General features: G+C 41.7%; 3 protein-coding genes across 9 annotated transcripts in view; 1 reads left to right on the plus strand and 2 right to left on the minus strand.

The window, feature by feature from the left end:
• Positions 1 to 28: 28 nt before the first annotated feature.
• LOC311249509 (protein adenylyltransferase SelO-like) lies at positions 29 to 4,312 on the minus strand. Its single transcript, XM_084340578.1, has 19 exons — positions 4,008 to 4,312; positions 3,812 to 3,930; positions 3,601 to 3,729; positions 3,236 to 3,300; positions 3,081 to 3,137; positions 2,877 to 2,975; positions 2,636 to 2,703; positions 2,466 to 2,553; positions 2,289 to 2,358; positions 2,114 to 2,186; positions 1,951 to 2,034; positions 1,732 to 1,861; positions 1,546 to 1,590; positions 1,376 to 1,457; positions 1,123 to 1,215; positions 924 to 994; positions 798 to 841; positions 580 to 659; positions 29 to 486 (listed from the first exon to the last, which is right to left on the minus strand). The coding sequence occupies exons 1-19, from the start codon at positions 4,219 to 4,221 to the stop codon at positions 364 to 366; spliced, it is 1,734 nt and encodes a 577-aa protein (XP_084196704.1). The 5' UTR covers positions 4,222 to 4,312; the 3' UTR covers positions 29 to 363.
• Positions 4,313 to 5,078: 766 nt separating this feature from the next.
• pdss1 (prenyl (decaprenyl) diphosphate synthase, subunit 1) lies at positions 5,079 to 9,270 on the plus strand (the record flags this gene model as incomplete). Of its 3 annotated transcripts, XM_084340586.1 has the most annotated exons (11): positions 5,079 to 5,234; positions 5,872 to 5,939; positions 6,428 to 6,560; positions 6,839 to 6,966; positions 7,138 to 7,279; positions 7,360 to 7,471; positions 7,625 to 7,734; positions 7,837 to 7,917; positions 8,060 to 8,173; positions 8,280 to 8,360; positions 8,985 to 9,270. In XM_084340586.1, the coding sequence occupies 11 exons, from the start codon at positions 5,079 to 5,081 to the stop codon at positions 9,123 to 9,125; spliced, it is 1,266 nt and encodes a 421-aa protein (XP_084196712.1). In that variant the 3' UTR covers positions 9,126 to 9,270. The 3 variants fall into 3 exon arrangements, with proteins under 3 accessions (XP_084196712.1, XP_084196711.1, XP_084196713.1); XM_084340585.1 differs by having other exon boundaries at positions 7,625 to 7,917; XM_084340587.1 differs by lacking the exons at positions 5,079 to 5,234; positions 5,872 to 5,939; positions 6,428 to 6,560 and adding an exon at positions 6,583 to 6,717.
• A 2,581-nt stretch (positions 9,271 to 11,851) lies between these two features.
• The window catches only part of abi1a (abl-interactor 1a), a 52,700-nt gene continuing 48,568 nt past the window's right edge, over positions 11,852 to 15,983 (minus strand). For 3 of the 5 annotated variants that reach the window (XM_084340583.1, XM_084340579.1, XM_084340580.1), the window contains 3 exons: positions 14,426 to 14,512; positions 13,145 to 13,330; positions 11,852 to 12,201 (listed from right to left, as the gene is read on the minus strand). In XM_084340583.1, coding sequence (XP_084196709.1) covers positions 12,026 to 12,201; positions 13,145 to 13,330; positions 14,426 to 14,512 — 449 coding nt within the window. In that variant the 3' untranslated portion in view covers positions 11,852 to 12,025. The remainder of the gene's footprint in view (positions 12,202 to 13,144; positions 13,331 to 14,425; positions 14,513 to 15,983) is intronic. The other 2 variants (XM_084340581.1, XM_084340582.1) reach the window with 1 other exon arrangement.

Consider the following 15,983-nt stretch of genomic DNA (forward strand, 5'->3'; position numbering starts at 1 on the left):
TTAAAAAAAAATGACAGGACGGCCTTCGCAGTAGATCCTTTGTTTTTATTTTGGTGTCACTATGGAATCACATGGAAGACATTTGCAAGTATTTAGCTGTCAAACAGTCAGATCACAGTTGTATGAGCACAGAAACAAATATAATTAAGTCATCTTTGGCACTAACAACTGCATCCAATATTTACTTGTCACCGTATCCATAAATATTGAGTAATCGAGAACATTAAACAGCAATGACCTTGACATTTTGAACCAAATAATTTCCACAGACGTGACAGAAATTAACAAAATGTAACATAAAAAAAGCTCAGTTACGTTGTAATTCTCGTTGATGTGAGTATTTCTCTACATCCAGTGGTTCACTCAAGAGGAACAGCTGACCTTTAACCTCTCAGCCCACTGTGGAGGTCTTGCTGCATAGCCCGCCTCCTCTGCAGTCTCTTGTGTAACAAAGGGAGAGGACAGGATGTGGTGCAGCAGCTCCACCTTGTGGTGGGAAAATAAAAGACAGCAGGTTAAAAACCGGTCGAACGCCTTGCCACAGAAAAGTACTTGAGATGAAATATCACACACACACACCTCAGAAAAATCATTCATCTCAGCTTTTCTTATCGCAGACTCTGCCATCCAGTTCCTCAGCACGTATCGAGGATTCACGCCTGTAAGATATTTTTCACAATGACGCTTTTCATCTTCTCCAGGAACAGAAGTTTCATCTTATTTTATGTCTTTAACCACAAATAACTGCTTATCTTTCATGGTCAAAGCAACACTAACATGTGGATTTAGTGACTCACTCTTCATCCTGTGCTGACGATCCAGATCACTATCAGCTTGTTGTCTGAACAAAGGGAACAAAGAGAAAAATATTTAAATCCAATCCAAATCCAGAATCACAAAATCACAAAATGGGTTTTGCTTACCCTCTGAGCAGGTACGTGTTGAGCCAATCAGAGAAGAGCTTGTGGGACGATAAGTCTTCAAGAGCCCACATCTAATTCAGGACAAAAAGGTATGTATCAGAAAGAGATACCTTAAAAACAAAACTGATCTGCAGCATCATTTTACCCTCCACACTAACAGAGAGCACAGGGATATCACATGGGGCCACTGGAGCTCCACCTGTGTGAAGTTGTTGTTGTGAAGCTGCTCCACTGAAACTTCACTGAGCTGCCTGAAGGTCATGGTGAAGTCTGACTGTGTGTCCTCCATCATCTGGGGAGACAAACCCAATTAGATTTGGGGCGCAAATAAAATCCAATCTGTAGACAGCCAGTAAACAGACAGTGAGATGAAATTGATTCGGTAGACGGAGATGAACTATGTAAAAAAATGTCTTTCACAGTGAGCATCCATCTCATCGTCAGAGACTTGCCTTCAGCAGGAAGGCGATGAGGTAGCCGTCCTCCTCCTCTTCACCGAGAAGCCCCAGTTTAGCTTTAAATAGCTGGTGAAACCTGAAATACATGTATGACTGAGGCTGGAAAGTATATATTATCGATGTACCATCACTTCTTGGATGTAAAGGAGACACACGGAGCTCACCTCATCTGGTAAATATCAGCGTATCCTTTTAAAATGATTTTAGCCCTGAGGAAGAAAAACAGAAAAAAGAGCCGAAATGATGCTAAAATCTAAAATTTCAAAAGGTAAAAAGCACAAACTTAGAAAAATATGATGTATGTTATACAAAATATATATTTCAAACAGTCATCATGTCATTCTTCTTACTCTTTCTGCTGTTTCTTAGAAAGCGCAGGACTGAGCGCCGTCAGCAGCTTCTCCAGGTTGAACAGCCCGACGTTGGCCTGGGCTCCTACGCTGTATCTGCCCTCATCATCAGACGTGTTGGGGACAAAATCTGCAACATCGCAGCTTTGTTCAGACATCTGATGAGAGCAAGGCATTCAGTTATTTCAGTGCAACACCGACATGTTTCATCATACATACCGGGGTTATACGCCTCCATGAAGCCAAACGGTCCGTAGTCGATGGTGACGGAGAGGAGGCTGAAGTTGTCCGTGTTGCACACACCTGTCGTGATGACAAACAGTAGATGTCAGATGTTGGTAAAGACTCTGTGATCAGATGTTCAGTCAGATGAGGTTCTCACCATGTGCAAACCCAACCGACATCCACTGGGCAATCATGTGTGCGGTTTCATTTACAACTGTGGAATAAAACACCTGAAACAAGTACAACACAAAGCAAAACATTAAACAAGGAAACACCTTAAACAAACAAATAATGTACAACATAGAGATATTAACAGAAACATTTTTACTTACCAAATATTTATCTGGGTCGTCGGAATCAATTGAAGAAAAATGTTCATCAATCACAAAGTTCAACAGCTTTCTAAAAAAATCAGCAGAACAACAAAAACCATGTTACAAGCTGCAATATATTACCTGCTTTAGGAGGCCATAGAGTAACTGACATCACGATCACGTGACCCGACTCACCTCAGGAGATCCGTCTCTCCACTTTGAGACAAAATTTCTAAAGATCCGATGCGAAACCATGACTTGGCTAACCGGAGAACAACAGCTCCTAGTGAAAATGACAAAATAAAAAGCTTGACTAAAACATGTTATGCAGATTAAATGTAGCTGATAACAAGTGTTGTCTGTACCTCTCTCTGTCTTCACATTGCCGTTGTAGAACTGATCCCTCATCACCGGCTCGTCACTTACAATGAGACTAAAACAGAGCAATAACAGGACAAAACAATCAGCAGAACATCATCCTTTTCTCAGGAGGTACATGGCCTAGCTAAAAGTCATACTGCCTGAGAATTATCAACATACATTTGAGGAAAAACAATTCAATCCGATGCAACATATTAAAACCTAAACCTCCCTCTCCTCTCTCACCTGGCAGCCCTGCTGGTTGGGACACCCAGGGAGTGCATGGCTTCACTGCACAGGAACTCCCTCACAGAAGAACGGATCACAGCTCGACCATCTCCTGACCTGTAGTTAAAGTTGGTATCATGTAATGCCGTGTTGCCGGATGTGGGGAAAAGAGAAACAAGGAGAAGGAAGAAAAAGGGTACGCTGGAAAATATACCAACATACCTTGAATAAGGTGTTTTTCCAGAGCCTTTAAGCTGCATCTCCCACACTTCTCCTTTCCTGCGGTGCAAACATTGATAAGGAAAATAAGCTGAAAGTTTAACTGACTATGCACCTACTGGTAATAATCAAAGAAACTAATTCAGAAATATTCCCACCTGTTGGTGTACTGACCGAGAGAATGTGCTCGACCGTCGCCCAGCTGACCCGCCCAGTAGCCAAACTGATGGAGACGAGTACAGCACATGTTCATGTCAGTGATCAGATCTTGTCTCTGACGTTCACAGGTATTATCATCTTAAATTAAAGGTACGGAAGTTTCCTTTGCCCAATAAAAAGTTGATCACATGTCTGCTGAGGTTACACTGTATAAATCCCAGATAAAAACAGAAAGTCGGTTTATGTTTTTTGATTAAAGAAACCTGTAAAAGATTTCTGGTATTTGTAGAGAAGTTACTCAGCTCAGCCAAGATGTGGACACGTGGATTATTTCATCTAATTAAATGAATCTGGAACAAACTACCTGATGACCTCCGTATCTGTGTGCAAGTGGTACAGATCCTGGCAGCAGTCTGCCACCGCTGGCATAATGCAGGAAGTCATCAGACTGTGTTACAGCCACGTCTACATCTAAGATCCCCTCAATGACATCCTATAGAGACAATTTGAAATAAAATGAGTTCTTGTTATTATTAATTAAACACTATGAGGTGCTGTTGATGATTTTACATCACCTTTGAAACTGCTGCCAGTCTTAACGGGCCTTTCAATGGGGTTGGAATGGATCTGGAGAATATGCAGTTCTTTACGGTGCGAACGAAGTTGCCATCGACCTCGTCTACTGGGAACGCTTCTGCAGAGAGGACAGGACGATAGTGACCCTTTCACTGTGTTGACATCGACCTGTAATGTCGTAAGAATCAGTTTTACCTATGAGCTTCTTGCAGGACACTCTGAACTGGTCCAGGTCCTGAATGAGGTTTGAAGCGCTGATGTTCCACCTGGATTTGACACTGTCTGACGTGGTTTTGTCATGACTGTGGCAGTCCCGGTCAGAACTCTGACAGAACTCCAGGACGTGTACAGGTGAGAAGCTGGCTGCTGCCACCAGAGCAAAGACTACTGTGTGGATAGTACAGCACATTTCTGCAGCTGCCTTAAATATACACGACTGTAAGCAATAATGTAGTGATAAATAAAAAAAAGATAGAAACTATGACCTATACAGTAGTATGTGCAAGTGTAAAGTACTTGTATACAGTGATGCCATGTAACTAAGTAAATTTACTCAAGTACTGTACTAAAGTACAATTTGGAAGTACTAGTATTTTTTTGCTATTTTAGGTTGTTAGGCACATTTATTCAATGCTTGTATAAACGTAACTTACTAGTTAGCCTCTTAACACCACTGGCTAACAGCTACCAATGTTAGCAGATGATCAGTTAGCATACATGTTAATGCTTTATCTCCCCTGAAAAAGTTACTTTCATTCACCCTTTGTCGGTTTTTAAAGTAATATTTAAAGAAATAAAACTAAAAGCCACCCTAATATTAAGTTGTTAACCCTTCCGTTGAAATAAAACAGTATGTAAACGCACTTCAGGTCAGGTTAACCCTCAAAATATCCATATACCTTAGTTAGCTTTGCTAGCGTTAGCTGTTGTAAAACACCGGTAGCTATGGTAACTACGTTAGCGAGCTACCCAGCTAGCTAGTAGCCTGGTCACAAATATGCTAGGTAAGTATATTTTCTGATACTTCTGAGAAGAGACAATTTATAATTTTAGTTTTACGTTAAACATAAGTGATTATAGTTTACATCTTCCGCTGCATTCCTGATAAATATTTCATTTAGAAGGTAGTTTATAGCTCCTAAACTCTCCAACCATCTACGGCTAACGACAATCCGTGTTGTGAAACGTCATCAACCGACGCCCGCTGACTCTTTTCCGGTTCCGTTCAAATACATAACCCCGTCCTAATGCACGCTTCTCGGGAACATGGCGGGTCCGTGGTGGAGGCAGTGCCGGAGGTGGAGTACAAACTGTACGACCACGGGTTTAATTGAAACCCTGTGGCAATACAACGTCAGGTCCGTGTCCGTGTCCGCGTCCTCTCTGGGGCGGGCGTCCTGGAGCTCCGGGCCGGGGAACGGGGTGAGTTTTGCAGCTGTCAAACCCCGGAAGGTCATACACAGCACCGGGCAGCCAGCCTGCCTCTATGAATGCTGGTTTTACTCCTCTGACGCGTTTATTACTTCAGTGCCTGTGACATTTCCCGGCTGCGTAACTGCCGTTTGTATTTTGCAAGAGTTACTTCTGTTTTTTAAGAATAACATAAATGAATGGAGACTTGTTGCAGGAGGTTGTTCTCAGCTGGCATAAAGGTCAAGACCTGCTCCTGATATTACACTCAGCTCGGTCCTTCACTCAGCCAGCTGTGCATCTAAATCTAACCTGTGTCAGACCCAGTCCCCATTCATTTATCTTTGTTTACCCCCCACATTCATTCATTCATTTGTCATTGAGTCACCTGTGCCATTCCAGACCTCATTAACAAAATACTTAATTTAAAAGATGCTGTGAAGAGGAAAAAGTACAGTGTTTTATGATCAGATGAAGACTTCAGACTGTATTATTTAATATTATTAATATTTTTTTATTGTACCATGTTGTGTTATTGCAGATAGTTAAGTTCCTCTTTCTGTAAATGAAGTTGACTAACACAAGGGTGTAGGTCTAAAAGTAGTATAATCTCTAAAGTCTTTTGGTGTCGTGTGCTTTGAAATTTCAGGGGCGACCATCAGCACTACCAACACAGATAAAGCCGAAAACTTTAAACTTAACCTCGTCTATCACCAGGTGAGTTGTCTTAATTGTGACCAAACTTTGTATAATTTTTTGCATAAATTGTGTGGAATTGTTATATTTTCCTATGGACCCCATGTTGTGGAGGTCACAGGGGGTTTAAATAGATAAAACGATAAATCAGAGCCTGACTGAGTTATCGGTTGGCCAGTATTGTCAGTCGATTTTGGCTTATCACAGATATATCGGTTGTCAAATACATTAAAATTGCAGAAAAACATGTTTTGGTGCTCTGATGTCATTTTAGACAGTAAAGTTTAAAGTTACGGTGTGAAGTTTCCTGCCTATGTTGCATATTTCTGTATTTTTATAACCACATTTGAAAGATCACTGCAAAACGTGTGTGTATCGGCCATATATTATATTGCCATTGGCCCCAAAAACCTAACATCTTCAGTAAATCTCTGCAAGAAATGATAGCCATCATAAGCTAGTGTATTCATCTAACTGACAGTGTATTCACAGTTTGTGTTTCTCTCCAGACACAGGTCACGGTTGCTCGATCCCACACTACAGTCATGCTGCTGCAGAACGATACACAGCGATGCCAAGCCGAAGGACCCCTTCACGTTAGCCCAGAAAGATTTAAAAAGTTTATACGATGACATCAGAAAGGTACATGTTAAATCCAGAGTGTACTTGCTATGTGTGTCTACATAAGAAGTAATGTTAATTTGCAGCTAAGAGACAGGAGGGCAGTTGAAGCTCGTCTTGGAGCCTCTTTGGTGTTGTCTTTGCCTTGATTTGACCTTGACAGTTCAATAACAGATCAGTGAGTCATGTGTTGTCATCTCATAAACATATTCAAACACAGAAGCCAATTTACAGTCATGTGGTGTAGGACATTTATTTGTTGGTTATGGCTGACGTGATTTTGTTACTTTGCCTCACAGGAGCTTTTTGTATCCAAAGAGCTGAAACATCTATGTGACTACTACTTTGATGGCAAAGGCAAGGCCATCAGACCGATGATAGTCGTCCTGATGGCCCGGGCGCTCAACATCCACAGCAACAGATCTGGGTAACATTGAATCACTCCAGACCAAAATACTCCAACAGAACCTCGTGTTTTATTTGCTGCTGCTACAAACACAAAGTGACCTTTGATACAGTTGTAAGAGGAAAAAGCACCACGCCCTGTAACGACTCCTGAATTGTTATATGAAGCATAATCCAGGGTTTGTCCCTGCAGGGATTTGCTCCCGGGGCAGAGAGCCATAGCGATGATCTCAGAAATGATCCACACTGCCAGCCTGGTGCACGACGACGTCATAGACGGATCAGATAAACGGCGGGGGAAGAGAACCATCAATGAAATTTGGGGTGAAAGAAAGGTGAGAGAAATAAAGTCGGCTCAGGACTTTCTCTTTACTCCTCACATGGATATTAATGTCATTTGTTTTCTCTCCTCCAGGCGATCTTGGCTGGAGATTTCATCCTCTCAGCGGCCTCCATGGCCTTGGCTCGTATTGGGAACATCACAGTGGTAAAGGTGCTCTCCCAGGTTATCGAGGACCTGGTGCGAGGTACAGTAAGCAGATCGTTCATGCCATCGTGCCACGTCCGTCACAAATCTTTTTTGAGTTGTCCATGAAGCTGTACTGGGCAGCTTTGCACACTAGAAGCTGTAACTTGTTCAGAGTCTGTGCTGTCCGTTAACAAACTCTAACATATTGCAGGTGAATTCATGCAGCTGGGCTCCAAAGAGAACGAGAACGAGAGGTTCAAACACTACCTCGAGAAAACCTTCAAGAAGACAGCGAGTCTTATTGCAAACAGTTGTAAAGCAGTATGTACGTTCTGTCTACACCCAAATATCAGAGAGTTGGAGGAAAGCCTCTGCTTCTACACTCACTGCTTTTTGTTGACTGTCTCCTCTGTTTCTTTTAAGGTATCCATTCTGGTAAATTCTGATCCTGAAGTTCATGAAATAGCTTTTCAGTACGGCAAGAATGTCGGCATCGCATTTCAGGTAATTTCTGATCTTTTTTTAAAATGTCTTATCTGTTAGACTTGATATCCAAAACATAACGGTGTCTGCAGTTGAATTTTGAATGTCTAAAGGTACTTGTATTTAAAATGACTCCATGGGATAATTGTTCTCTGTCCTGTAGTTGGTGGATGATGTCTTGGACTTCACATCAGGAGCCAATCAGCTGGGGAAGCCCTGTGCTGCAGATCTCAAACTGGGCTTGGCCACCGGACCGGTCCTGTTTGCTTGTCAACAGGTGAGAGCAACATCTGCATTTTAGTGAGTCGTCTGTTTTCATAGAAACTGTACATCTAATTGATTCAACTGGAACGCACAATTTCAATTTGTTTCTGTCTTTTCAGTTTCCTGAGCTCCACGCGATGATCATGAGACGTTTCACCTCCAAAGGAGATGTAGATCAAGCCTGGCAGTACGTCCTTCAGGTATGACCAATGATACACGACCCAACAATAAAGTATACCGATCCAAGCTGCTACCAAATCTGATTTAAATGCTTCTGTGGACAAATGATGATGGAGTAACAAAGTAACAGCTTCTTTGCCTTCTCAATTCATCTTCAGTGCTTCGCTTTCAAAAATAGCTTTAATTTTATAACTTATCCAACACGGATGAGTCTGAATCCCACCAGGTGACTTTTAGATTATAGAAATAACCAGTCCTCTCCCTGATGGTCTCGTTTGCTTATGTAGGTCATATTGAGGCCTCAGTATTTTAGTCTCATAACCTGTTTCATATAAAATTATTATTTAAAATTGAAATCTTGACACCCTGTCTTCCTTAACTAGACTTTAACACTTGATTTAATAGGACATTTTTATTGTAAATAAATGATATTGATATATTTAGTAAACTTTCTGTGAGCAACACCTTTTTATCAAGATATTAAAACCTCATCTAAGCTGTGGGACACTGATATGCTCCCTAAAGATGTTAAAATTCACAAAATGCACCGCAAATGCGACCCGGGGAATATGTGTAACTGAGAAGTAGAACAAAAACGCCCAGTAAAGTTTACTTAGTTTGATCGACTTCTTCTTTGGTTCCAGAGCGATGGCGTGCAACAGACCACCTACCTGGCCCAGCGCTACTGTCAAGAAGCCATCAGGCAAATCAGCATGCTGCGGCCGTCGGCAGAGAGGGACGCCCTCATCAGGCTCACTGAGATGGTGCTTACCAGAGACAAGTGATGGTCCACCGCTGAGCTTCACTTCAGGCAGCTACCTGTGGGGAGAGCAGCTCACCCTGCACCCACACGTGTCTACGCAGGCCGGGGTCGGACATAAGAACGGTGAGAGAAGCGATGGGAGTTTGGTTCAGAAGGACCCCCGCTGCTGGTTTTAGCGCCAACTATGGGACTCTTAATCAAAATCAAGGGATCAAAACTGCATCCAGGGGTCTTTCTGAACTAGTATCGGTCCCATGGCTCTCTCAACCACTCCCAAAAATTTATTTATGAGGCCGAGTTGCTGAATAATATATGAATGATCCACGTGTTTTTTAGCGCAACTCGGTTCGATTCTTGAATGGTATCAAAAATCATGATTTGGAAAAAAGGAAATGTATAGACAATATAACCTACACGGACAGATGGCACTGAAAGCTGCAACCCAACTCTTCACATACAGTACTGTAACTGCAGCGACCTCCCAGGACTCAAAACCAGCCGACTGTGACTCGACAGTTTGTTACATGCTGGCGCTGAGCTGCGGAGGCGTCGCAAAAATCTGTGTGATTCCAAATGAAAGTGACACTTTGTCGTTGGTGTGTGTGTTTGGATCTGTGTTGTTGTCCTAAAAGATCCGTCCACACCCCCAGAGGCCAAAAAGTCAAGTGTCTTTTTGACTTGTGTAATGTTACAAGGAGACTGTCCTGTAGCAGCCAAGGCCTTAACATCTGCAATGACTGTGTTCTCAATAAACCTCCATTATGTTTTTTTTTATTTAAACCAAGCCTCTGCTCCTTCCTTAGTGACCACACACACATGTTGTACATAGAATTGTTTATTATAAAAGACTGTACATTAATTTTTCAATCAACATATTATATGTACAAATGGAGGGCAGACAGATTTCAATATTTCTACCCATGAAATTGAGCTGGAACACACTTTTTTTTTTTCTTTTATTGGAAAGCGAACAGGCAAAATATATCAAGGCGTTAGCTGCAGTATCCTGGAATGGTGACACGTGGAAGTTAAAAAATTAATGAAGATGTACGCTGAAGGGCCAACAGAAAAAAAACAATGTCATAAAGTTGAATCCTAGACCTGAGTGAAATCTGATATTGATTGGCTGATTTTAACTCGAGTTAAAATATGTACACCTGTGCACCCCAGAGGATTTCATGTTCAGAGCGTCCGACATGGTCCCTGTTGCTCGGTGGAGGACTGAGGAGGTATTAGAGTTGTTTATTGGTCTAACGTTACAGCTGAATTGTCACATGGCAGTGTCAGGCACCACAGCTCCTGTCTTCATCGTCACTGCGCACCACCCGCTCTCCTATCAGAGGCCATTATTGCCAATGTTACCAATGGATCCTACAGGTTTCATGTGGATTAGTATGAAGTTAATAACAGTGATGTGACATAATCTTTAAATGCTTGATAGTAAGCAGGGAAAATGGAACGTGTTCTCGTGCTTCAAACGGATCAAACGCATGAAAAAGTAAACTCCATATCACTTTTAGGATGCAAAGTAGGGATAGACCGACACAGATAATTAGTTATTAGGGAGACCGATAACTAATAAAGACACTTCCACTCCACTTAATTTTAGACGCAAATATTGTACGTGCTCTGAAAGTTGAGGTTAATCATACCGAGTATATTTCCTTATCTCAGGTAACATCAGCTTTCTAGTCCGTCGTGACATCCTATTATCTGAAAACAGATAAAAGTGTTGGTTCGAGCGTCATTTCTCACGTCCTCGACAGTTAACGTTACACAAGCTGCAATATGCACATGAACAGTAGCAGCAGTGTAGCGTAGTACGGGGATCTGATGGGGTTTAGGACTCAGTAAGCGCGGCAGCAACAATTGGACAACCTAACGTGTGCCATCTACTCGCATCCTTCATTAACATGCGTAGCATACAGGCAAGTATGTGAACGACCGCGTTCACCACGCAGCTGGTTGTCTACGCGAACGTGTGGTTCAACAGCAAGCGTATCTCCGGCCGTAGTACATTCAGATTATTCTGCATCGGTTCTGATAATCGGTCTATCCCTGATGCAAATCAAACACATGTTGGCATTTAGAGGGCGAGACCACGGGAAAGCCTGAAATTCACTCCAGAGTCTGAAAAGTTCAGTGATTTCAACAGTGTCATAAAACATTTTTAAAAAAAAAGTTGAATACATTTACAACATAATGGAAGCATAATGGCAATAAACTTAGGATTACGTTATATCTCATAAAATTTTGCATGCTTTTTTTTGCCAAGACTGATCTTCAGGAGTATCTGTTTATCTCTGAAATACCATACACAGTATTTAAATTTGTAGATTATCGACAGGCTGTCTGCGTTTGGAGCCTTTACGGAGTCGAGGAGGGCGCCGCTAATGAAAACTATCATATAATCGACATTCACTGAATTTCACATTACATAAACCCCGAGTGGCTGCAGCTCACATTATATACAACTGACAGTACAAACGCTTCAACTGAAGGTGTTTACATGACATTAATATTTCATTTGTTCCATTCGACCTAATACTCTTGTTCATAAAGGTTTCAGTTCTCAATTTTTTTTTGTCCAGGCGTGATGACGTCGTACATCCTTCAGCTGCATCGTCTCTGAGTTCAACCGGTGTGAGCGCGTGCAGTCCGATTCTTTAGAAACTTAATTTTTTTTTTGTTTTTTACATATTCCATAAATGTCCCCCGCCCACCCATATAACACCAAAATAAACTAAATAGATATTACTTTTCATTTTATTTGCAATCAGTAAGGGAAAGAACATTCTGTCATATCAAAAAGGGGGGATCATACAGTTATGTCTATGCGTCTCAGGAGTCTGCTGCGGTCAGTCTCTCAGTGGATTATGATATGACTGAATAAATAGACTGTACTGTTACTGCCGGGTCCCTTCAGTCGGCGTAGTGCATGATGGACTCCACGTAGTTGCCGGGGAAGAGTCCGGTGACTCCGCTGCTGACGCCCTCATACCAGCCGTCGTCATTCTTCTTGATCACGTAAATGATGGCGCCCTCCATGAACGACAGCTCGTCGTCCTTGTCCTTGCTGTAGTCGTAGATGGCCACCACTGAAAAAAACAGGGAGGGAGAATATTAGGAATACGTGAAATTAGAGCTGCGATGATCCGTTGACTATTTTGATAATCAATTTATTGTTTCAGTCATTTTTCAAGCAGAAATCTAAAACATTTGCTGCTTCCTGCTTCTTAAATACGAGGATTTACTGCTTTACTTTGACATTTAAGACACTAAATGAAGAGTCTTTGGGTTTTATACTTTTGGTTGGACAAATGCAACAATTTGAGGATGATTGACATTTTATAGACTAAAAATCAGACTGTCGATTAATCATGGCAACAATCGACAGATTAGGCAGTGTTGTAAAAAGTACTGAAAAGTTATACTTGGGTAAAAGTAATGAAATCGTGTTAAAATATTATTTGGATAAAAGTCATCCATACGCCAAAGTCTTAAAGAATCTAACATGTACTTAAGTTTTTGGTTTTTTTACCCGATAATTATTTTTGATACATAAAAGTGAATTATACATGTGTTAACATCGACTATACTTACTATACTCAGCATTTTTCTGATTGTTGGAATTAGTGTTTTCTTTATCTGAAGCCGAAAAAAATACACACATATTTAAAAATGCACTACTGTGCTCACAATCTGCAATGTAAAATCTCCTGGAGTAAAAAAGTACTGTATCTTCCTACAAAATGTAGAGGAGTGGAAGTATAAAGTAGCAGTAAGTAAAAGTACAAGTACCCTGAAAATTGTTCTTAAAGGGGCATTATGTAGTTTTAGTGAAGAATTTCAGTTTTGATATTTATAATATTAATGAGGTAATGATACAAACTCAGAAATATCTATTTTTTCCATAAATGAATAAACAAGCTGTTCTCGGAGGAACACTGTGGACCGCTACAACACTGTTTGAAATATAAACAAAGTAAAACAGGATGAAATTGTGTTGTCCTTTAAGGTCAGTTATTTTTTTGAGCAAACCTTTCTCTATGTAGTTCTTGGGCGCCCACTGTGGATCTCCGTCAGCGTAGGGGTCGTTGTACTGCACCACGGCGGCATCCTCCTCCTCGTAGTCAACCGGAGGAGGCGGTGGAGGGGGAGGAGAGTCATCGAACAAGGGGATGTCGTCTGGAGGCGGAGGGGGCGGCGGAGTGGGAGTATCTGCAACTGTTAGAACAGACACAGGAAGTGAGATGGGAAGCTCCTGGCGGTCAAGGATCACCGGTCGACATGAGCCATGCATGAATCATGCAGAATGAATGATAAGACATGCAGAAGAGAGTGTGTGTGGAAGGATTTTGAAAAGGAAATTCAAGGCAGGCTGCATCACTGTTAGGCCTGATGATATACTGAATGTTTAAGCCTCTAAAGTAGTTTGTGCTCCTCTCGTGTGGCTCTGAAACTGTATTCAAACGAGCAAATGTGGAAAAAAAGAAACCGAACAGGATTTATGAACACAGCTGATCTTCTGATGGATAATACATGCAGAGTCATGCTATTTAGTAGGTTATAGGTCTGCCTGACAGCATCTACACTGGGAAAAAAGCTATATAAAAGATAAATCAACAGCTTTACCATCATTTTAATCAACTTTGTATCGAACACTGCAATTTCTTTTAATGTTTTTTGTCAAAAAATGTCCAGCAAAGAACTCTTAAGCTGCTTCCTGTCAAGAAATAAAGTAATTAATACTGGCTCAGCTGTAACATTTGACCGTATTGCAGGTTTTGAACCAGCAGGGGGCAGCAAAGACTCCCGTCTTCTCCACTTCTTATTTGCAGAGAGACTTTTGGCACTTTTTCCTCTAAACATTATCATTCACCTCAGCTCAACCCTGCAGTGCTACGAGAAAATTCAGCATATGAATACCGAGCTTCAGCCGGCGATGAAGCCCGCTGCGTGACACTAAATCACAAAAAACAGTGTGGGTGGTGGAAGCTTTTCCACTGCACATATTTTAAAAAAGAAGTGGGGGGATTATTCCAGCTGTTATGTTTTACTGCCGTTACTTAGAAACAAAAAAAATGGGTTCACAGCTGAAGAGTAAATCTGTCTCCAAACAGCAGATAAAGCTACTTAAAAAGTTGCATAAACCATGACGACGCTCTAATGAGACACATTCTTGCAAGACGTCGGTATTAATTGTTCTCGACAGACGAGTGGAGGAGAGGATGAACAAGAACAATGCATGCTGGGTGTTCTGGAAGTGGGAACAGTTGGCACAGATAAGGAGGAGAAGTATGTCTTATCCTCTTCACTTACTGCTCTCCTGCATCCTGGCCACAAAGCCAGTCAGAGGTATCTGTGGAGTCAGCTGGGGCATGGGGGGAGGAGGGGGAGCGATAGACACTGAAAGCCAGCAGAGAGGAAGAGAAAGAGAGCGGACAAAAAGAGAGAAAGCCCGTAAGTCACCGACAATGTACAGACAGACGGACAGTTAAGAGTGCACCCGAATCCCAAGCACACACGACACCGACAGAGAAAAAAAGACACAAACACACTGCGAGAAATGTGAGATCACGACAGAGCTGACATCCTCAGTCAAATTAATTAACCTGTCAGCTAATGAAACTCCAAATTAGATTTTTACACGTTCAACATTTTAAAGAGAAAACTGCCAATTACAGATTAATTAATTCGACTGTCTGTAGCTGCAGCGTCAAACACCAACGTGACGTTGAGGAGCTCAGTGACGTCTGTGACTGTGATGAGATTTCACACGGTCTCTGGGGATCACTGAGGCAGGAGGATAAAGGGCGGATTATGTCTGATTTCTGTCAATCAGACGGCTCCTACTCATGGCTCGACAAGGAGCAGGGCTGCCAGTGGCCACAGGGAGGCGCTGTTTGCCTTGGGTGTTGAGATCAACCCCATTCCAACTGTCCTCAGACCTGCTGTAGGTGTGAGCAGAGTAGTTTGACTTCCTAATTTAGATTTTTCAGACATTTTCCAGATCGTTTGATCAATCCAAAGTTAGAGACACCAATCGACATGAAGCCCATGTGCTTCAGTGATTGCACATCAGGCACGAGGAGCCCACTTACACCTGGCGATAACACGCAATCTGTCTCTGGATATTCTACCTGGCAAAAAAAACACGGTACCGCCAGGTGTGAATGCTCAGAAAACACATTAGGGTCGGAATGTGATCGGCCACATCTGGAGGTGCTCTGGCTCACATTGTGATCTAATCTCAGCCAGGTGTGACCACAAAACTTCCGCCAAGACAGTTGAAAGGTGATCTAACTCTGCTCCTTCCTGCTACCTCGAGCTGCGAGAAGCCGACAAGTCTTTCTTTGAAAAAGTGACTTAAAAAAGAATGACGGCCGTCCGTGGAATCCAAACCAGAGATATTGGTTGGCCATATCAATATATATATATAATATATATATTCATATATCGGTTTTTGGCTTTTATGTTGCCTGATATAAGCCGATACAAAGATTTTTGTCAGAGACTTCAATGCTTTTATAGCCTCATATCATGATAATGATAAAATACTGATATATTGAGCAACACTAATGAAATTTCCCAGTTAATTTGACTGTTTCAGTGCATTAATGTCTTTAATCGTTTGAGACAATAGTGGGTTGTTAAACTGTCAAATATCCTGCCTCCGTTACATATCTTTGTAGCAAGTGTTTGATAACAACATTCGAGGGATCATTGCAAAAATTTGAGTGTGTATCGGCAGACACATCAATATTTCCTGATACTGGGATAAGCATCAGTCGGGCTCTACTTGTGATGAGCCATGTCGACTAGTCCTGACTGATAATTTAGCATTGAGATTCTGATGCAGGCAGAATCAACATAATCC

This window comes from Pagrus pagrus (assembly GCF_965226575.1).
Source record: "Pagrus pagrus genome assembly, chromosome: 20".
NCBI classification, from domain to species: Eukaryota; Metazoa; Chordata; class Actinopteri; order Spariformes; family Sparidae; genus Pagrus; species Pagrus pagrus.

Excerpts from the sequence above, each read along its gene's own strand:
- LOC311249509 (XM_084340578.1), bottom strand. The coding sequence starts at position 4,221 with ATGTGCTGTACTATCCACACAGTAGTCTTTGCTCTGGTGGCAGCAGCC. Across the intron at positions 2,359-2,465 it reads GGAGAGACGGATCTCCTGAG|AAAGCTGTTGAACTTTGTGA; the intron begins GTGAGTCGGGTC and ends TGATTTTTTTAG. Across the intron at positions 1,458-1,545 it reads GCTGATATTTACCAGATGAG|GTTTCACCAGCTATTTAAAG; the intron begins GTGAGCTCCGTG and ends CATGTATTTCAG.